Genomic DNA, 22,403 nt, shown 5'->3' with positions numbered 1-22,403 from the left:
ATCCAAGGGAAGCTCAACCTGTATGTAAATTAGTTTTTGTCTTTTTGACACTACCAGACACACTTTAGATCAAACATTTTTTTTAAAAAAATAAAAAAATATTATACAAACTGGTAGATCACCCAAAAATAAATAAACAATTAAAAAAATTAATATACAAGATAAATTCAGTAATTTATGTATCTTTGAAAATTTACTACAGAGAATTTACAAAACAAGTCTGGTAACTGATAACATAGATTTTTTTACGATTTAATGTAAATAACTATACAAAAATGTTCTAAATCAAAAGAATTTAGAAGCATAAATTTTTATCTACATTTTCTTCTTTATCATTAATAAAAAAATGAATTAAAATTAAAATAAAATATAAAAATATGAATCTTACGCCATTTTATCATTTATTTTTTCTCTTTTTCTATTTTCTTTCTCTACGAATGAACACACCATAAATAAAAAAAAAAAAACATTTTTAAAAGACCAAAAACCTGCTCACAAAATAAATAATAAAAAAAACACCGGCAAAACCTGCATCTTGGACGAGTAGGGAAGCATCGAAGTTCTTGTTGCATGCCGAAGCAGTAGAACCCAACACAACACTGTCACCATAACCCCACCAAACCCAACTCACAGATGAGGCCGCCACATCTCCTCCACCTCCGCCGCCACTTCGCCACAAAGTACACTGCCAAGATAACCTCAACCACCGCCACAGGCCGCTCCCTCGCGGCGGAAGTAACCGTTCCGCCGCCCCTCCCTTCTGACCCGCGCGGCTACCTCCTCCCCCGGCGCGACCTAATCTGCAAGGCCACCCAAATCCTCCTCTCCCCACCTTCCCCCTCCACCACCCTCTCCGACCCCTTCTCCGACCTCTCCGACTACCTCTCCTCCCTCTCCCTCTCCCTCACCCCTCTCGAAGCCTCCGAAATCCTCAAGGCCCTCAAACACCCCTCCCTCGCCCTCCGATTCTTCCAATTTTGTCCCTCCCTAAACCCTAGCTTCCGCCACGAGTCCTTCACCTACAACCGCCTCTTCCTCATCCTCTCCAAATCCACCAACCCCGCGCGCTTCGACCAGGCGCGCTCGCTCCTCCATGACATGGACCGCCGCGCTGTCCGCGGCTCCATCTCCACCGTCAACATCCTCGTCGGGTTCTTCGGCGCCGGCGAGGACTTGGAACGCTGCGTTTCGCTCGTCAAGAAGTGGGACCTGAGGCTCAATGCTTACACCTACAAGTGCTTGCTTCAGGCGTATTTGAGGGCCCTGGATTCTTCTACTGCGTTTAGGGTTTACTTGGATATGATTAGGCATGGGTATAGGTTGGACATTTTTGGTTATAACATGCTTTTGGATGCTCTGGCCAAGGATGAAAAGGTTTGCTGTTGCAATGTGTTACCCTTTCTCTCTGAATTTTTCTACTGTTTGGATTGAACCTGACACCCTTTTGGATAAAGTTTAAGTATTTAGTGCTAGCTTGTACCAGAGTTTGGTGGGTTGGGTTTCATTATTTTTCAGACATCTTAATTGTTTAGTTACAGCATGCTTTTGGATGTTTTGACCAAGGATGAAAAGGATTGCTATTGCAATGTGTTTCCCTTTCTTTTTGAAATTTTCAATTGTTTGGATTAAATCTGACACCCTTTTGGATAAATTTTAATTATTTAGTGCTATTGTGTAGCTCAGTTTGAAGGGTTGGATTTCAAACGTCTTAATTAAGTGCTTATTAGATAAGTACTCATCATGTGACTACTTGTGTAAGAGTTGTTTTATAATCAAAGAAGAAATAGGATTAAATTGTTTTCATATATGTTGAAGGGTGTTTTCATTAGGAGAGTTTATTCGAATAAGTTGAAAACAATTTATGAACATTTAAGAGAAAAAAAAAAAGTAAAATGAATTGGGTTTCTGTTTCTCCCACAAGCTAAAACAACTTATGCACTTCAGCTTTTGGAAAAGTTAAATGGGATAACTTTTATAAGAGTGCATAAGTTCGGTTCATTTTAGCTTCTTATTTTCATCTTCTATAAGAGCTTATGAAGAAATTTATTCAAACAGAGCCTTTCACAAGTACATATATCATATACTCTCTTTTTGTCTGAAGTTTGCATTGGTATGTTGCCCTGCAGGCTCTAGGAGAGGCTTGTATGGATAGATTGATGGACATCTAATTGAGTTCCACTAGTGTTGTAAATTGTTTTTGGAATGTGCATTTTACTTCTGTTGTCCTGTTTATCAGTTATTGTTATATGTGCTGTTTCGGCAGGTGGATAAAGCATATAAAGTTTTTGAGGACATGAAGCGGAGGCATTGCGAGCCTGATGTGTTCACTTACACTATTATGATCAGAATGACTGGGAAATCTAGCAAAACTGATGAGGCGCTAGCACTTTTTCAGGCAATGTTAGCAAAGGGCTGTACTCCTAATTTGATTGGTTATAATACTATGATTGAGGCACTTGCCAAGGGGCGAATGGTTGACAAAGCTGTTCTGCTTTTCTCAAAAATGGTGGAGAATGATATTCAGCCTAATGAATTTACGTACAGTGTGATTTTGAATCTTCTGGTTGCTGAAGGGAAGCTTAATAAGCTAGACAATATTGTGGACATATCAAAGAAATATATCAATAAGCAGATATATGCATATTTTGTTAGGACTTTAAGTAAAGTGGGTCATGCTTCTGAAGCACATAGGTTATTTTGCAACATGTGGAACTTTCATGACAAGGGTGACAAAGATGCTTGCATGTCCATGTTGGAGAGTTTATGCAGTGCCGGTAAAATGACAGAAGCTATAGACCTTCTGAATAAAATTCATGAAAAGGGTATAACCACTGATACTATCATGTATAATACAGTATTCACAGCTCTTGGCCGGTTGAAACAAATATCACACATTCATGATCTTTATGAAAAGATGAAACAAGATGGCCCTCCACCAGACATATTTACATACAATATTTTGATCTCCAGCTTTGGCAGGGCTGGAAGAGTAGACATTGCTGTTAAATTTTTTGAAGAACTAGAGAACAGCGATTGTAAGCCTGATGTCATTTCCTATAACTCTTTGATCAATTGCCTTGGAAAGAATGGGGATGTTGATGAAGCTCACATGAGATTTAAAGAGATGCAAGAGAAAGGATTAAATCCGGATGTTGTGACTTATAGTACACTTATTGAGTGTTTTGGCAAGACGGATAAAGTTGAGATGGCGTGTAGGTTGTTTGATGAAATGCTTGCTGAAGAATGCACTCCTAACTTAATCACATATAACATTTTGCTTGACTGTCTTGAAAGGAGTGGAAGAACTGCTGAGGCAGTGGACCTCTATGCAAAACTCAAGCAGCAAGGGTTGACACCAGATTCAATTACGTATGCAGTGCTTGAACGATTGCAAAGTGGTGGACACGGGAAGTTGAGGTTTCGCCGGCAGAATCCTATTACTGGTTGGGTTGTTAGCCCTTTAAGATGACAGAGAAAACACAATAATTGTTGTACATTCTTAAAAAACTTCGTACCCCATTGCCCAGAGGCTCTTCGCTATGCGAAGGTATGGGGGAGGGATATTGTACGCAGCCTTACCCTTGCATATGCAAAGAGGCTGTTTCCGGATTCGAATCCATGACCAACAAGTCACCAAGGCACAACTTTACCGCTGCACCAGGGCTCGCCCTCAATTGTTGTACATTCTTATCAAGCAGAAATCATTTGTAAGTAGGCTTTCTCAGGATTCTTCTGATGCTATTTAATCTATAGCTGAGGCTGAGCATTTTATGATTATGGCCATCGGATGAACTTGGTTGCAACCAGATGCGCTGCTTCAAGTGCAGTGGCTAAAGCATGCTCCAGAACAGGTAGACTTGCAAGTTTGTTAGGAACAAACTCAAGTTTTCCTGCATTGGGATTTGGAACTTTCCTCTTGGGAATCCCATGAACAGGGTCTGTTACAAATCTCTTTTCTTGTAGATTCTGATAATTTAATTCCTGATAGGGTCTGTTTCAAACTCATACAAGATACATCATCTTATTCACAGGCAGGGGTTTCTCATTTAATGACCTTGCAAAAATAAACGAAATTGTATGGAAAAGACAAGCCAGTGATTTCTCTTCCTGGAATTATCCATTGTTACACGAGATATAGTAATAGAGAAAATCTAGCAGGGTGAAACATCACTAATTTTTCCTTGGTTTTATATTGGTGATTCCTGGGCTTCTAGCCATAATCCATATACATCAACTGGTTACATATTTAATTCAAAAGCTAATAGCTCGCATCCTTCAAGCATATATATATATTTTCCCCCCATAGTTTGAGGATGGTCTTGTACAATGTAAAGAACCAAGATGAAATATTCCCCCATTTTACGTATTGTCTATTTTATTTTCTGCTAGTTATCCTTTATGAAGTATGCTTTCTTAAACTTAGACAAATCGGTTTATTGTTGTTCTATGCCAATTATTCCGATATTTTTTTAGCCTTGTTAACATGCTTGTGTAACATTGTCATGCAAACGAGTCTATTACATGATTAAAGAGCTAGCACCTAAAAACGAGATAAAGAGAACAAAAGATTGAGGTATCATTGTGTGAAAATCTACGAAATAATTATTTAAGTAGATAAATATATTATCGACGTGTAAATAAATTTAAGGAATAAACAAAATCATTTTACTAATTTCATGTATAAACTATTTAGCCACCAATATCCTTTTTAGTATTGAACATTAATCACTACATTTTTTTTTGGTGGAAAACATTAGTCACTACATGAAAACAAAAGCACATCACTATAGTAATATTATAACTTGTGCTACGATACTTTCATATAACTTAATTTTTTTTCTCTTAATTTCCCCGATCACATTTTGTATTTTTAAAAAATCAGCAGTAAGAAATTATTTAGCTTCCGGATGAACGCAATCTAACACTAAGTCCCACGAAAATATTGATGTGCAGTTAAAAATAAGCACTAACAAGTAGAATGCCCCCTTTTCATTTTATTAAATAATCATTAACAAATGTTTTAAGATATTATTGAAGAATATAAAATTAAAATATTAAATAAAACAAAATTGTATTTAATTAAGGATCTTAATAATGAGTTTCCCCCAGACAACGGGTAGATAACTTTTAACAAATCATATTAAATGCTTTTAATTACTTAAAAATCATATAAATTTTGTTGTCTATTTAATAATTTCTACTTATTGTACTTGATCATCCTTAAGACACTAATTAGCCTTTCTCAAATAAAAATAAAAATATTAAATCATTCAATTTTTAATTTTATGTAATAAAGACATCTTATAAATAAGAACAAATGTTTCTCAACCAGTGTTAAAAATACTCGTTAACAAAACTTTTTTCCTTAGTCTTCCAAGACTCCACTTCATTCTTTTACAAAGATATTTCTGTCTTTACAAGATTTCTCAATACACTTTATGAATTATTATTCTTTCGAAATACTAAGTTATCCCTCTTTGCAAATACTTTCTTAACCATGGTGAACGAGTACTAGTACATTCAAGCAAGCTTATCGGGAAAGGAAAAAAAAAAGTACAGTTCAGCAAATACATTAGATATTTGGATGAATTATGCAACCAAAAAAATGGATGCATTATTGATTGATCAAAACCAAAGATCACCAACATATTAGGCACTAGTATATGTTTGTTATCCAGCTATTGTTACATGAACTTGAAATGGCAACTTCTAGCTACTAATGCCACCTAAATCTAGGTAATCTCATCAAGAAAATGGCCCTAGACTTGGCAAAAACTAAGAGCTATAGTAGCTTACAAGAGATAAAGAGAACAATGAATTGAGGCATCATCTCATCTTGAAACCTGCCTGGCTTCTATGTCCTGAAGTCTCAAGGTAACTGCTCTCTTGTGGGCTTCAAGGCCTTCAACTTCAGCCATGGTTGCTACATATGGCCCAAGCCTTCTTAGACCTTCCTCCGAAAGAGACTGCACAGTTATGTACTTCAGGAAGGAGTCCAATGACACACCACCATACATTCTTGCATAGCCATAAGTAGGAAGGACATGGTTTGTCCCGCTTGCATAATCACCAACACTCTCAGGTGTCCAAGGCCCTAAAAACACAGAACCTGCAGAGCCAATGACAGACATTAAGATCTAGGATTCTTGAATTTCCATGCCATCAAGGATACAAAAATGAGGTTATCAAAAAGGAATTGGATCCTATAAGAGTTTGAAGACATAAGTATCTTTGACAACACACAAGAGTCCATCCCCACTCCTCCAAACCCTACATTTATCAAAAACTAAACATAAATAAGGAGTAACAAAAGGAAAATCCATAGGAGCACCTGCATTCTCAATGAAACTCTCCCACTTCTCTGCATCTTTCACATTGATAATTAGATGCTCAGGTGCATATAAGTTTGAGAAATTGATAGCCTGAAAGATGCAATGGTAACTTTTACTTCTAAAACTCCAATAACAACATTAGGTGAATTGAGACTTCACAAGTGAGAGGAGAATTAGGACTTAAATATAAATTATTAGTTGACTGAAAAATAAATAAATATATAATTCAATGCTAAATTATAAATTCTTCCGAAGAAAGTTCTGGATTCTGGCATATCAAGAGATCATCTTAACATTCCATGTGGCATAAATGTATGAGAAATTGAGAATAGTTATTTATACAGATGCTTCATAGGTTATTTTGTATTTTTGGGGTGGGCCCCTCTTTCCTATTTGGCTATTCCTATTCTTCTCTTGATTTTCTCTAACACTATATTAACACTCCTCCACACAAGTACAATCTGTACTATGGAATAAGCATACTTGGTGTGCACTGTATAAATACAGGCATAGAGGCCTAACAGTCTGTTCTAGTTATTCCAAAGAAATTGTTCTCTCTCTACCTGAATCCTTCTTAATCCTGATCTCGTCGCTCTGCTTTTAGTAGGTCAAGAAAGAAACATAGATAAGATGACTAACCTCAAGCATATCACGTGCATACACAAAAAAACTGTGGCTCAGAGCTTTGGAGGCAAACTCGCCTCTTGGAAGACTCTCGCACTGCTTGCTGAGTTCCTCCTGTATTGCATTCAGATCCACACCATCTCCAACAATCACAAGAACAACCTGACTATCTGGACCATGCTCAGCCTGAAAATTGTAAATTAGGTGCATAGATATCAGCAGTGTACAAGAAGCTAAAAAGGTTAGGAATCATCTTCGAAGTGTGTAGGTAGAAAAAAAAAAGGGATGATTTATCAAGCTCAATTCATAATTTGGCAAGATGGTGAAGCATGTCTGTCTGTCTGAGACTTTGAACATTATATTAATTTTTTATATATTGGATATGGTTTGCACTACTGTTTCTAGTCAGTGTCTGGATTTTTAGCAGGTTTTAGGTCTTGTTTGAAGTGGTTCTGTCAGTTGGGGTTTATCTGTGCTTTTAAGTTTTTGCAGATTTTGAGCCTTATTTGAAGAATGGTGTTCCAGTTCGTTTTCTCTGGTGTAGAGTATTTGCACATTCATTGTCAACTAAGAGAACACAGAATCATAATCAGATTCTAAACAAACAAACAAATGCTTCTATACTCCATCTCCTCAGTTTACAAATTTGGTTGCTTTCCAGATATAGTGATTAATCTTCAACTAATTCACATTTCCTACAAGCTGCGCAAATTATGAGTTCTTCCTATATTGAATTTTGGAAAACTAACCTCATAATTTAGAAACTAGAAATAAGATTTTAGAATAATGTATAAATTACACTAGAACATGAATTTCGTTTCTAAGAGGGAGACAAAGAAAGAGTACCAATTTTCATTATGAATGTGAATTAGTGAATAGTATTTGTAAAGCAAATAGGACTATATTAAAACTTATTAAACCTGGGAAAGCAAATCAGCTGCTACATGAGAAGGAATTGCATGCTTGTCTGCAATGACCAAAACTTCAGATGGACCAGCCGGCATGTCAATTGAAATCATGGCTTCACTGTTCTGCAGAAGATTTAAGATTCAAGAAATGAAATGTAATAGTGGATACAGATCCATAAATTTTAATGCAATATAAACATGCTTACTTGAAGTATCATTTTTGCAGCAGTGACATATTGGTTTCCAGGGCCAAAAATCTTTTCAACCTACAAGTTTCACCACAAATTCACAATTTAAATTAAAAATGATCAACTAAGTATGAAGGTTTTGTTGAAGTTACATCTTAAGTACGATTCATTCACAAGATTATATAATCTATTTAGGGTGTGGTTAGGATTAGTTGGATAATATATCATGGAATGAGTTTCACTATTTTTACTATTAGAATATGATAACTAAATTACTAATAGAGAGAAAATAAAAAATAAGAAATAAAGCTGAATCCATCAAATATAAATAGAGAGGCAAACAAAAAAGATGGGTTAAATGAGAAGCTAGCCACCTTTGGACAAGTTTCTGTTCCCCAAGCCATAGCAGATATGGCCTACAATGGAGAGAAATGCCATATTAATAACAGTTTAATTTACAAGGATACTAGATTCAGAATGCAAAACCAGATAAATTTTATCATATATTATCATGCTTCAAACCTGTGCTCCTCCAGCTTTGAGAATGTGAGTCACCCCAGCCTTTTTTGCACAATACAGTACCTCCTGCAGGAAAGCATTGGTCAGAACAAGAACAACATCATGACTATAATTTTCATACAAAATAGATAAATACCTTGCATGTAGTGCCATCCCGAGTTGGAGGATTTGCAAGAACAATAGTTTTACATCCTGCAATTTGTGCAGGCTGGTATACAAAATAATTAACCATCAGCTAAATCTGGCTAGATAAATACCAATATACAGAACCAAAATTATAGAACATTGAAAGTCATAAGAGGAACTGAAATGTCTATTCAACTTACAACTGCAAGCATCAAAGCTGTTGAAGGTAATACAGCAGTTCCCCCTGGAACATAAAGACCCACGGAGTTAATACTTCTTGCAACTCTCTTGCATTGGACTCCCTGAGATTTTCAGAAAACTCAAGATTCACATAAAGTAGTAAACACCAAGAACCAAAGAACAAACAATCATGTAGGCATGATAGCCAAATGATATGATATACGCAAATAAAAAAAAAACAAAAATTAAAAAAAATAAGAGACTAACCATGTACAGAAAAGTACATAATCACAACTGAAAAAGATAACCTACCATTCGACCCTTCTAGTATTATTTAACTATTCCTACATAATGCTCAATGCTGTAAGACTAACCACATTAACTATATCCTACCACTGAATATTTCAAAATTTGACTTAATAATGCACAAGAACAAGTTTATGCAAGGTATCATTTCAGCAATGAATCAATAAGCCCCTGGTTTGTCCATCCAACCTAGCCGGTCTATAAGCAAGAATCAGCACTGACATACTTTCATGTTCTCAACACTTTTCTCGGGTGACTTCTGAGCAGCATGAAATGCATAAATATTGTCGTAGGCAACATCGAAAGCTTCCTTAATAGGTGGATCAAGCTGCAAAACAAAAGGCACAAAAACAAGAATATAATAGCGCCCAAACCAACATCACTAAAGTGAATCATAATCAAAGGCATATCTTCAACAAAATAAAACTTCATATTGTATGCATATCCAAACAAACATACCACAGGGTCAGGGAGCTCCGAGACAACCTCAACTACTTTATCCAATTCAACTTTATCAAACTTTGAAGTATATCTACAAAACACATAGGTGAAGTTACATAAGCAAAGAAGTTAAGAAGCCACACACAACAATAACAAGATCATAGATGAGATTGAATGAAGAAGAGACGAACTCTTTAACTGCAGCATCCCCTCTTTTGTGAACATCATCGACAATGGGGTTAACCTGAAAGGGAAAAAAAAAGGAACAATTTTGAGAGTGACCCATTTGAAAACAAAGGGAAAGAAAACCCATTCATTACTCACAACACTGAAAATGGAAGAGAAATCGATACGAGGTCGGCTCTTGAGGCTCTGAAGCTCAGAGGGAGTGAGGTTGGACAAGCGATACGAGTTGATGGAGCACCGTATTGCTGTGGGGCGAGTGGCAACGAAGCGTGGCCTAGTGTGGCGAATCCGAATCAAAGAACGGTTCCAGTTAGAAGCTGTAAGCGCAGATTCCATTGTCGTCGAAGCAACGTTGTTGAATTGTTGTCTCTGTGGTTAGAGTTGGAGTGAGAGAGAGACCACACTGCTATTCTCGCTTGTCTCTTTGCTCCGGTTTAAGGTTATGAATCATCATACTTTACAACTACATACAAAATTATTTCATTCGTAAAATAGTAGGGATACCAAATGGCATGCGTTTGAAAGTTCTAAATAAAATTAAACGGAGGATTAACTTACTCCAATTTATTCTTTCCATTCATTTTTTTTAAATCAAATGATTTTAGTGAGTAATTAAATTTTAAGAAAATTAACGATTAAGACGAAGAATAATTCTTTTAAGTTACTCTTGGAGTAAGGAGTAAGTTAATTTCTCTTTAATTAAATATTGATGTTGTGAGAAAAAAATATTGATGATATTATTTGAATGATAATTTGAAGGATTGGTCAAAGAAATTTAAGAAGAAAGATGGTTAATTAAAGCCAATTTGTTTGTGATTTACTTGATGTTTGTTTTTATTAATAAATGTTAGTTTGTTAAGTTAGATATAATTAACAGAATCACACAATTTAAAATAATATTTATAATTTAATTAAAAATACACGGAAAATATAAAGATATTTATAATATTATCTAATTATTGATAATTTACTTTTATAATAATTACTTTTAAAACCATAGCTAAAATAATTTTTTAATTAATTGAGAATGTATTTTTTTTATTTAGTTTTTTTTTCATTATTCAGAATTGACAATGTAAAATTGTAAATTACATTGATAGATATGAGAATTGAACTCTTTTTATGAAAAGAAAAATTTTGACCGTCAAAAATGATGTTTGGGTAAGTATACTAATCATCAGTGACATTTGCTTCTTTTACACTTCTGTTAACTTCTAATTTTTCTTCCCATATATATTTACCGTTTAATTTCTTTAAAAAAGTCAATTTATTACTTTTTGCCTATCCAAATGAAAGGAAGTGTATTAAGGGCCATGAGGAATTGAGGATTCATTCCCTAGCGACTAACAAAGCCATTGAAATAAAATATGATATCAGTTATGATGGCTTCAAGAGAAAATTTTATGCCAAATTAGAGGTTTAATCTCATCAAGTCTTTCAAGTTTGACATATAGATTTTAATATATATGTTGCTTTTGAGATAGTCAATGATGATGTCATAATCAACACTTCTGAACAATATTCTAGTGTGACAGTTTTAGAATTGCATGTGTGAGTGTGATCCATGATGCAAGCAATTCCTTCTTAAATGTGTATTAATGATTGCAAGCAATTCCTTCTTAAATGTGTATTAATGTCGCCTAACAAGTTAATGAGTCTACTATTGCACAAATGTTGGGGTTAGTCACTGAATATGTTATACCTTACCAAATTAACAAAAGGTTAGTTCTACTGTATATAATTATAAGACAGTTATGAATAGGTAATAAGTGAAGCAAGAAAAACACGTCAAGGATAGGCACTCCTCGACAACTCCAAAAGAAACCACTACAAAGAATTAAAAATACTGAAGCAATACATTGATCTAGATGATAAATGATACTATCAAAATTGCATGGTTCTGTATACTGGTTAGTTGAATCATAAGATGGAAGCAAATTAAAGTCCATGATAGAAACATGGAGCACGGAGTATTGAGGCTTCAACCGTTTCAATTAATTATATTTGTTAACATTTGTTCATTTTATAAAAAGTGCTCAATATGACAATATCTGTCTTTAAATACATTCTGTGGTACCCGTACTTCAAAATATGATAACCTTAGCTGTGGACTTGTTACAAACATGAGTATGAATGAAAGAATAAGCTATATTAACGGACATGAGTTTTTTTTCGTTGATTGTACAAGGATCAGTATATAATATCAGTAATGAAACTAATCAAATTGAAGCACAAATTGAGTATGCCAGAAAAATAGGCATTCTTCTGGTTTCAATACAACTGAAGAAACTATTTGACAATAGTTTTTTTGTGATCATTCTCTCTGTTTTTGGTGAACATTTTACAGTATTAGAAAGAATGAACATGAATTTTACAAATCCTAAAAGGAACAAACATAAGCATAATTTTTTCCATTGACTGTAGAAGGAGCATTGCAGAATGTCGTCAGTAATGAAGTTATTCAAATAGAAGCACAATCTGTGAGTGTAGTAGAAATAGGCACTCTTCCAGTTTCACCACAACTGAGGAAACTACTAATTTACAGTATTGGAAAGCATGAAGTTGGATTTACAAATCTTAATAGCAACAAACAGAAGCATAATTTTTCTCATTGATTGTAGAAGAAGTACATAATATCAGTAATGAAACTAGAAAATTGAAGCACAATCTGTGAGTGTACCAGAAATAGGCACTCTTCCAGTTTCAGTACAACTGAGGGAACTATTTTACAGTAATGGGGCAAATGAACACGGATTTACAGAACTTGTTACAAAAAAAAAGAAAAAACATGAGTATGAATGAAAGAATAAGCTATATTAATAGAATTCCTTCAGTAAATGAGATCCATGATCCTGTAATTAAGCCAGTAAAAGTCTTAACAATGTGATCCTTCTCCATCCATAAGATCCTGTAATTAAGCCAAGAAGTCCTAGCAATGTTCCTTTCTCCATCCATTAGGACACTTGTGTAGAGGCAAATAAATCTTAGGCAAATCTTGGGGTTTCAGGGAGAAGAGTAATATCCTGAAATACCTGTAACCTGCTTCTCCTAGTTAGCTTCTTCTCCCCAATCAGTTCCGGGTTGAAACACAAAGAACGCCTTGCAGTCGGATTCCTTGACAGAATGGTACTCTCAGATGCATAGTCATCTTTCTTATCCGATGATTCAAGCTTTTTGTTTGACCATTCAGGCAGGTTCTGTAGCCAAGAACTAGGATAGATTATGTTGGAGTCTTCATTTTCATCATTAAAAACTTCTGCACCATTCTTATCATCAAAATTTGTGAAACCACTCAAGAAGTCATATTCTTCATTTTGTTCTTCTTCTACTATGTCAGCCCAACTTTTCTTCTCAGGTTTTCTTTTTCCTGAAGCAAACTCATTGGCACCATTCACAACTGTGACATGTGATTCTGACAGTATTGATCTATAGCTACTGTCATCTGCAGCAGATTTCTCCTTCTCAGTAAACTCCATAGCTACTTCCGTATTCAAAGCATGCAACGAATCAGAACTTGTTGCTGTTGTAGCTTCATGCTTTAGTATAGCCTGGTCTTCCAATGTCATTGCCCTCCACTTCCCATTGGCAGGAGAAGACAAACCATTTTCTCTTGAGTTTAGCATCCTTGTGGCATGCTTATCATTAGGAGGAGTCCCAAATGAAGGTTTATAATCTGAATTGACATCACCCCAAGCTTCCCTTCGATATCCAGTATTGAATCCCCATGAACATCTTTTTGGTTTTGTGCAAGGAACACTAAGATCTCTTCTACTAGGATCAGGGGACTGGTACAATCTCCTCCTAGCATGAGGTACATCCCCCTCAGAGGTCTCAGACCGGCTTTCTGACCCACTCTGAACTCTATCAGAGCTCTTTCTAATCGAGTTCTCAAAGCTTTGTGGAGAGCACTGCGACATAGTCGTCATTGAAAATGCTGCATTCTGTGATGATGATGATGTCTCTATCTCAATTAGCATCTGAGAAGCTCGTTCGAATGATTTGGCAAAGGAATCATCCATCTTTCTATTTTTTGTAGCAGTGCGAACTGCCTGGAGTAGAAACTTTGCTTCTTTGATCTTGTTCATATGAATTAAACATATAGCCAGATTGCACTGTTTGTTCCTATCAACCTCAAAAGACAATGCTTTTCTGTAGAAACAAATGAGGAACTGTTACTGTTCTCTTCAAAGAAACAAAAATAAAATATAAAACTCCATTTTGATTCCATCTTAGAAGCTCACCTATAATGTTCTTCAGCTGCTTTATAGTCTCCTTTTTGCAAGTATGCCCAGGCCAAATTTCCCAATATCCTACATTATTAGAGAGACATTCAAAGTCAAATAAAGGTACATGGTCCATAAACTAGATGTATATAATAACAAAAAAACATGTATGTGAGAAAAAATAACCTCGATATCTCTTGCTCGGCAGTTATTTGAATCTTCTTTCCTTGAGATCTTGCTTGTTTTGTAGTCCTTCCCACAAAGGTCAAGCCATCTTCAATTTGCTTCAACTTGTGATGAAGCATGGCGATCTCTTCATCGATCCTTCCGGACCTCTTGACCAACATACATACAACAACAATAGTCTTATCTCACTAGCCACTAGGTGATGAACACCAACATACATACTACAATAACAGCCTTACCCCACTAGGTAAGATGTACCAACATACACAAGCCTTTATAATTCAGTTAAAGACACAGAAAAACAGCAACAAAATAGAAGAGAATTCATCAGCTTTTACCTTATACAGCTCAACCAAAATGTTGTCCAGAGAATCCCGAGAATCTGACGGACAAAGATGACGGAAAGATCGAATAGCTTCAATTGCCTCATCTGACCTATTCAATTGCTTCATAACCAAGGCCATATCCTTCAAGGCGCTTTCAACACGATCTCGGGCATTGATGGCAGCCCAAAACAAGGAAATTGCTCTTCCCGGATCCTTATCCACTAACTGTAAATGAAGAATTCAGATTAATAATCACTGCACAAAACCCATGAAAGAAAATAAACCAACAATATCCCTTTATACCCCACCCCATGAATTCTATAATTTCAGAACACTATGAGCATAATTACTTACACCCTCAAATTCCGTCATATTCACAACAAAACAAAAAGAAAGAAACATCAAAGAAACAAAACAAAAGCAATTTCGCAGAAACAAAAACCTTCTTTCCCACGTAAGAAAATTCAAGACCAAGAAGTGAAGGAACACAAGCAAGAACAGCGCACCCCAGAAGAAGTAACATCCAAATTCAACACAAAAAGAAAAAGAAAAAAACCATGTTACCTGAACTTGCTTGGCTTTAACATAAGGTGAGTCCCCAGCAGGAACCTTGTGAATTATATGAAAAAGATCAATTTTATTCGCAGAATTTGGCGATTTTTTTCTCTCTGAAAACGGCACACTGGGGGACTGTGAATGTGGCGGCTTCCACGACGATGGCGGCTGTGGAGGCGGCGTCATGTAGCACCTCGCCATAGAGCCTCTTTCAAACTGCATTGTGATAAGAACTTTCTCGACAAGAAAACGCTGAAACCAGAGGAACAAGATTGAAATTTTCAACTTAAGAGATCCCCCACTTCTTCTTCTTCCTTCTAGTTGAAGGGTGTGAAGGGGACGAGAGAAAGATTACGAATTTAACAGAGGTCGAAAAGCACAATGAGTGCTTAAACGATAGAAAGTGAAAGGAAGAAAAATTGAGAAATGAAAGGTGAAAGAAAAAAAAAATGTAAAGGAAAGTAGCCGTTTTAAAATTACTAGCCGTTGGGGTTATTTTATTGTGTCACTGTTTTTGCTCGGGAGATCTCTTTTAGGTTTGGGCTTTAAAGTTGGACCCAAATCAATCTTCGATGAGTATTGCTATTGACATTACCCATTTTGCTAATGGCACTACCCATGTGGGTGCACTTTAGTCATATTCTGAAACTGTCCCTTGAAAAATTGCACAACGGAATCATATTTCCATTGCGCAATTGGAAGTGAAAAAAATTAACAGAAATACTGTTCCTTTGTACAAGTGTACAACGAAAACATATGTCTGTTAATTTTTTGGGCCCCCGATTGTACAACGTAAACACAATTTCGTTGTATAGTGGGAGTAAAACAACATAATCATATTTCCATTATGTTATTTGATTCCTCCCCAGATAAAATAATGGAATTATTATTCCATTATATATTTTTTAAAAGTAAACTTTAATGTTTTATATTGTGATTTAATAATCATATTTATGACAACCTGACAAGCCAGTAGTGTCCTTATAGAGCTTAATGCAATTTGAACCGTCTATTTTATCAGTCTAATCTTTGTCATTGTTGATAATTGACTCATGAGAGAACAATACAAGATGATAATAAATACGAGTGGTTTGAGGAAGCTCAATGCATTGTGTAGGATCTTTCACCATGTTAGATTGAAGATGGAGAAAGTAGTTGTTGTTGTGTATTATGGTGGTGATGTGGTATCAACTTCTAAGGGGTACAGTATGAATGTCCTAATGGTCCTAAGTTCACAAAATTCAGTGAGAAAATGTTGCTTGCTGCTTTGAGGAAAGTAGTTACATATGTCACTAAAAGTGGAATAAGCTTATTTGATGATTTTTTTTATTGTAAACCTGAATATGTATGTAATGGTTGTGTTGAGTATGATTAAAGACAATAATGAAAGAGACAAGATGTTTTTCTTCTTTTCAAAGTTTAGTATTAAAGGTTTGATCAAGTTGTATGTAATGGTTAGCCAATCTCTACAAGAAATTCTTACACTTATACTTAAACCAATAAAACCAAGACTTGCCAAAGGGATCATTGTTTTGATGTGTGGATCAATGGCGATAACAAGCTCTAACGAAGATCATAATCCTATTTAGTCGTGTTTTTAATTTATGAAATTTATGTTAGTTGTGGTTGTTGTTGTTGTTGTTTGTTTTTTAATTTAATCAAAATTTTGTTCTTTATTACTTTACTAGGTGTGTCTTTTAAACATAAAAATGGGACAAACATAAACTGTTAAAAATAAGTTCATAGAAACATAAAAATAAGTTTGTACAAAAAAACATCATAAGTCGAATACATGATAATACAGAATGACAAATGTCCTAAACAAATCCACCACCCATAGGCTAAACTCTTACCCTGGTTTCATTTATGATTTTAATGTATTTGATATATCTATATTTGAATTTAATTATAGGGTACATTGCATTTTTTTGGGATTATAGGATACGTTGCATAAGTGATATACTATTATATATAGGAGGAATTATCTAGCAAATTTTCCATGTAGTCCAAGTTTGCCACCCACAAACAAAATCCATTATCCTAATTTTTCTTATGCTTAGCAAAGTTAGTGATCACCAAGACTATTATGTAGAGTTTATTATTCTCGAAATCTTTGATTAGATCTCAGATTGCCCTAACCAGTGCTTGGCTATGGTGTTTCAGTTGTTGAGTTTTGTTGATTGTAATCGATCATCACTCATTTGTTGGTAGTGGTTCTGGTTGAAGGACAAAGTTGTCAACATCTCTTGCCTAACGCCCAACATCAAAGGTTTTGAACTTCACACTGGTAAGGAAGGTTCCTTCTTTAATCGGAGTGGAAAAATCAATAGTTGATAGGGTTGATATAGAGGATAAAAGTGAAAGTAGAAGAAACAAATGGAACATGGAAATTAGATTTATAATTTCATAATGAAAAATACTAATAACACATTCTCTGATACACTATTTAATGTTATCTAACATCTATTAGAACTCAAAAAAAAAATGAAAGGTGTTATAGAAAGAAAGACTAAAATATGAAAGGTTTTGAATTTATATTTTTAACAAATTTTAAACAACGATAAAAAATATTATAAAAAAAGACTAAAATATATTTTTTGTCTCCGTCTCTCTTCCAATGGGGTTTTCGAGGGTCTGAACTCTGAAAACAACGCCGAGGCTGAAGCAGCTACAGTCACCGCTCCGAGCAGATCGAAGCAGCATTCCGACGGCGATGCAGAGCATGAAGCCAACGCCTTTCAGGAGGTGAAGAAGGCAAAGTAGAAGAAACCGAAGAAGTTGTTGGACATTTTAGTGTAATTGATCTCTTTATTATGTTAAAATAAGAGTGCACGCTTGTTTTAATGTAATAACGAGATGTTCGGTTTAGGCAAATTTTGGAAATTACATGGAAGTGACTTTCAGGAAAAGACAGTTTTTAAAAAAGATAAAACTTCCATCAACCGCCAAAAACCACCTGTTCTTTGATCATAAATAATCATTCTGGTTCAGAAAGCATAACGGTGTGACAAAACATACAAGACCAAAACAAAACTCTTGAATTATAATCTTCTGATTTTATCCGATTGAACAATTTTGGTTGAACCCCGAAATTTGATTCAATCTGAAAGTGTTATACACGACTTCAGATTTATCCAGTATTATCTCGATTTTCAAATTAACCAACAAAAGATTGAATCAAATTCTTTCGAGATGACAAACGATAGTTCGAAGATGACAAGCAAGTTTGCGAAGTTGGACAAGTTTGAAGGACAGGATTTCAGAAGATGGCAGAAGAAGATGCACTTTCTCTTGACAACATTGAAGGTGGTGTATGTGCTGAGTACACCGTTGTCGGTGTTTATGGAAGACGAAACTCTGGATCAAACAAGGAAGCGTTCGAAATGGGAGAACGACGATTACATTTGTCGTGGACACATTCTGAACAGTATGTCTGACTCTCTCTTTGATATTTATCAAAATGTTGAGTCTGCTAAGGAATTATGGGACTCTCTTGAATCCAAGTATATGGCAGAAGATGCCTCAAGTAACAAATTCTTAGTTAGTAATTTCTTTAATTACAAAATGATTGATTCGAGGCCTGTTATGGAACAATATAATGAACTGCTGCGGATTTTGGGTCAGTTTACTCAACATGATTTGAAAATGGATGAATCCATTGCAGTTTCATCTATAATTGATAAACTGCCTTCTTCTTGGAAAGACTTCAAGCATACCTTGAAACATAAGAAGGAAGAGTTGACTCTGGTTCAACTCGGTAGTCATTTCATGATTGAGGAGTCGCTGAGGGCTCAGGAAATTGACAAAGTCAATGATAAAAACGTAGCAGGTTCCTCTTTTGTTAATATGGTAGAGGAAAGTGGAACAGTTAAGCAAAATTATAATGCTAAAGGTAACAAACGAAAATTTCAAGGAAATAAGAACAAAGGTCCAAACAAACAGACAAAATTGTCATGTTGGAAGTGTGGGAAACCTGGTCATTTAAAGAGGGATTGCCGGGTGTTCAAAGGAAAGAACAAGGCTGGTCCAAGTGGGTCTAATGATCCTGAAAAGCAACAAGGTCAGATTGTAGTGAATAATTTTAATTCGAATACGAATTCAAATTATGTATCACTAATATCTGATGCATTATATGTGCAGGATGATGACGTTGTTTGGTGGTTTGATTCGGGAGCAACAAGCCATGTGTGCAAAGATCGTCGTTGGTTCAAGGAATTTAGACCAATCGATGATGACTCTATTGTGAAGATGGGCAATGTTGCAACTGAACCAATCCTAGGATTAGGTTGTGTGAATTTAGTTTTTACTTCCGGAAAAAGTTTGTATTTGGATAATGTCTTATTTGTACTTGGTATTCGTAAGAACTTATTGTCTGGTATGGTTTTAAATAATTGTGATTTCAAGCAAGTACTTGAAAGTGACAAGTACATCTTGTCAAGACATGGTTCATTTGTTGGATTTGGTTATCGTTGTAATGGAATGTTTAAATTAAACATTGATGTTCCTTTTGTTCATGAATCTGTTTGTATGGCCTCGTGTAGTTCTATAACTAATATGACAAAATCAGAAATTTGGCATGCTAGATTAGGACATGTTCATTACAAAAGATTAAAAGATATGTCAAAAACAAGTATGATTCCTCCTTTTGATATGAACATTGAAAAATGCAAAACTTGCATGTTGACCAAGATCACTAGGAAACCTTTTAAGGATGTTAAAAGTGAGACTAAAGTCTCAGACCTTATTCATAGTGATTTGTGTGATTTGCATGCTACTCCATCATTAGGTCATAAAATATATATATATATATATATATATATATATATATATATATATATATATATATATATATCTTGTTACTTTTATTGATGATGCATCAAGGTATTGTTATGTATATTTATTAAATACAAAAGATGAAGCTCTTGATAAATTTAAAATTTATAAGAAAGAGGTAGAACTTCATCAAAATGGGCTAATCAAAACTCTTCGTACGGATAGGGGAGGTGAGTATTATGATCCGGTTTATTTTTAATCCATTGGAATAATACATCAAACTACAGCTCCCTATACACCACAACAGAATGGTGTAGTCGAAAGGAAGAATAGAACCTTGAAAGAAATGGTGAATTCCATGTTACTTGTTGAACCGAATTCCTAACAAAAGGAATAAGGTTACCCCATATGAACTTTGGCTAAGGCATATAGTCAAGTGTATAATGGGAAGTCTAGACACTTGGGTGTTAGACACAACATGGTTCGGGAGTTAATCATGCATGGTGTGATATCAGTGGAGTTTGTGAGAACTCAGCATAATTTGGCCGATCATTTAACCAAATGGTTAAGTAGAGATCTCGTGAAAAGGTCGGCTGTGGGATTAGGATTAAAGTCCATCTGAAATCTCTTATGTTAAGATACCCAATTCCCATCTAATATGACATTAGGTGCTGAATTCAATGTGGAAAGCTTAACATGTAGAGATTGTAACACATCATCGAAAGTATCCCAAAAGGTATGTGTTCGGTTATGTAAGTTAAGGAGGTTGAAGTATAACTTCTCAATGATTCTTTTGAAAAATTGCATTTGCAGGTGCAAGAAAGAAAAGGACTACCTATATAAGCATGAAGTTTAGCCGCTTCAAGAAGCTGGGACTTGGCTTTGATATGCTTATGAAGGATAGGGACACAGGCTAGTAAACTAGTGTCGAGCAAGAGTAATGTTATAAACTATTGTGCAGATTATCTTCATGTATTCATTATGAATAGAAAGGGTTCAATCCTTAGTGACACCCTGATATTCGAATATTTGAAACGTGTAATTTGCTAAGATGAAATTCAATCGTCACGATATTTCATCTATGCAGTAGTTTGTGGTATGTTATGACTTTGGTGATTTGATCGGTAATTACACTAAAATGGGGGAGGTTTGTTGGACATTTTAGTGTAATTGATCTCTTTATTATGTTAAAATAAGAGTGCACGCTTGTTTTAATGTAATAACGAGATGTTCGGTTTAGGAAAATTTTGGAAATTACATGGAAGTGACTTTCAGGAAAAGACAGTTTTTAAAAAAGATAAAACTTCCATCAACTGCCAAAAACCACCTGTTCATCAACCGCCAAAAACCACCTGTTCTTTGATCATAAATAATCATTCTGGTTCAGAAAGCATAACGGTGTGACAAAACATACAAGACCAAAACAAAACTCTTGAATTATAATCTTCTGATTTTATCCAATTGAACAATTTTGGTTGAACCCCGAAATTTGATTCAATCTGAAAGTGTTATACACGACTTCAGATTTATCCAGTATTATCTCGATTTTCAAATTAACCAATAGAAGTCGAAGGTGACAGTGGTCGAAGCTTCTTTTAGAATCAACGCCGATGATCTCGACACATTTCTCGTTGAGATTATCGTGAGTGTTTCATTTTTGCAATTGGCTTGTTTGGGATTTTTTGGTTGGAGGTGGTGGCTGTTTGGTTCAAATGTGGCGCTGATAGTGGTTCAGGTGCCGTGGGGATGGTTCAACTGATGACTTGTTTTTTCATATTTATTTACGATTTGAATTGGTTAAAAAAATGCCGTATTTTTTATTTTTATATAATTTATGGTGATTTTTAATCCCATAATTAAATTTTAAATTTTAAAATAAAAAATTAATGTCACTTAAGATCGAATATAATCGAATTTAGCTTATAAAAAATAACACATTTATAAAATATGAGAAAAAAAAGTTAACCAAAAATTTCGTAGGGACATAAATCCAACTTTTTTATATTTATAAAAACTGAAAAGATATTTTAACCTAAAAAAATATATTACTAACACCTCGTTCCTAATTTATCCTTTTAATCTTAATTGTCCATACAAAATCTAATGACAATCAATTCAAAAATACACCAAATTGTAATCCATTATTATTACTTTTATGAAATGATTTGGGAGAAAAGTAAGATGATAAATTAATAAAAAATAAATAAAAATATTTTATTTTGTTTAGTCAAAATGAAAATGTAAAAAATTGACTTTAGCAAATATCACATTAAATTTATCATTTATTTTATTTTTTTCTTGTGTTTAACTTTTAAAAAAAATTCATCACACACTTTCTGCCACTAACCTATTTTTTTCTTGAACAGGTACATTTTTAGGATGTACTAATTCTTACATAAGCATGCATTCACCCTTGGAGAACACAACAGGGCAGAAAAAAGAAAAAGAGAAGAAACAGAACACATCAGCACAGTGGTATTCATTTAAATTCAATTTTTTGGAAACTCCGTCAACACTATGAAATTCTCAA

General features: G+C 34.8%; 3 protein-coding genes across 4 annotated transcripts; 1 reads left to right on the top strand and 2 right to left on the bottom strand.

Annotated features, from left to right (window-relative positions):
* The first annotated feature begins 503 nt into the window (after positions 1 to 503).
* LOC114385665 (pentatricopeptide repeat-containing protein At1g51965, mitochondrial) lies at positions 504 to 4,392 on the top strand. 2 transcript variants are annotated; one of them, XM_028345674.1, is made up of 3 exons: positions 504 to 1,374; positions 2,264 to 3,495; positions 3,684 to 4,392. In XM_028345674.1, exons 1-2 carry the CDS (start codon positions 634 to 636, stop codon positions 3,467 to 3,469), a joined length of 1,947 nt encoding a protein of 648 aa, XP_028201475.1. In that variant the 5' UTR covers positions 504 to 633; the 3' UTR covers positions 3,470 to 3,495; positions 3,684 to 4,392. The 2 variants fall into 2 exon arrangements, with proteins under 2 accessions (XP_028201475.1, XP_028201474.1); XM_028345673.1 differs by having other exon boundaries at positions 2,264 to 4,392.
* Positions 4,393 to 5,579: 1,187 nt separating this feature from the next.
* LOC114388645 (histidinol dehydrogenase, chloroplastic-like) lies at positions 5,580 to 10,290 on the bottom strand. Its single transcript, XM_028349244.1, has 13 exons — positions 9,949 to 10,290; positions 9,816 to 9,868; positions 9,643 to 9,715; positions 9,410 to 9,511; positions 8,898 to 8,999; positions 8,708 to 8,779; positions 8,575 to 8,637; positions 8,427 to 8,468; positions 8,071 to 8,130; positions 7,877 to 7,987; positions 6,972 to 7,142; positions 6,332 to 6,422; positions 5,580 to 6,109 (listed from the first exon to the last, which is right to left on the bottom strand). Exons 1-13 carry the CDS (start codon positions 10,144 to 10,146, stop codon positions 5,832 to 5,834), a joined length of 1,416 nt encoding a protein of 471 aa, XP_028205045.1. The 5' UTR covers positions 10,147 to 10,290; the 3' UTR covers positions 5,580 to 5,831.
* A 2,097-nt stretch (positions 10,291 to 12,387) lies between these two features.
* LOC114387205 (protein POLLENLESS 3-like) lies at positions 12,388 to 15,518 on the bottom strand. The gene is made up of 5 exons (XM_028347345.1): positions 15,110 to 15,518; positions 14,558 to 14,770; positions 14,220 to 14,368; positions 14,052 to 14,120; positions 12,388 to 13,959 (listed from the first exon to the last, which is right to left on the bottom strand). Exons 1-5 carry the CDS (start codon positions 15,320 to 15,322, stop codon positions 12,795 to 12,797), a joined length of 1,809 nt encoding a protein of 602 aa, XP_028203146.1. The 5' UTR covers positions 15,323 to 15,518; the 3' UTR covers positions 12,388 to 12,794.
* Positions 15,519 to 22,403: the final 6,885 nt, after the last annotated feature.

This window comes from Glycine soja, chromosome 15 (genome assembly GCF_004193775.1).
Source record: "Glycine soja cultivar W05 chromosome 15, ASM419377v2, whole genome shotgun sequence".
Classification (NCBI taxonomy): Eukaryota; Viridiplantae; Streptophyta; class Magnoliopsida; order Fabales; family Fabaceae; genus Glycine; species Glycine soja.
This window is presented reverse-complemented; position numbering and strand designations above follow the sequence as displayed.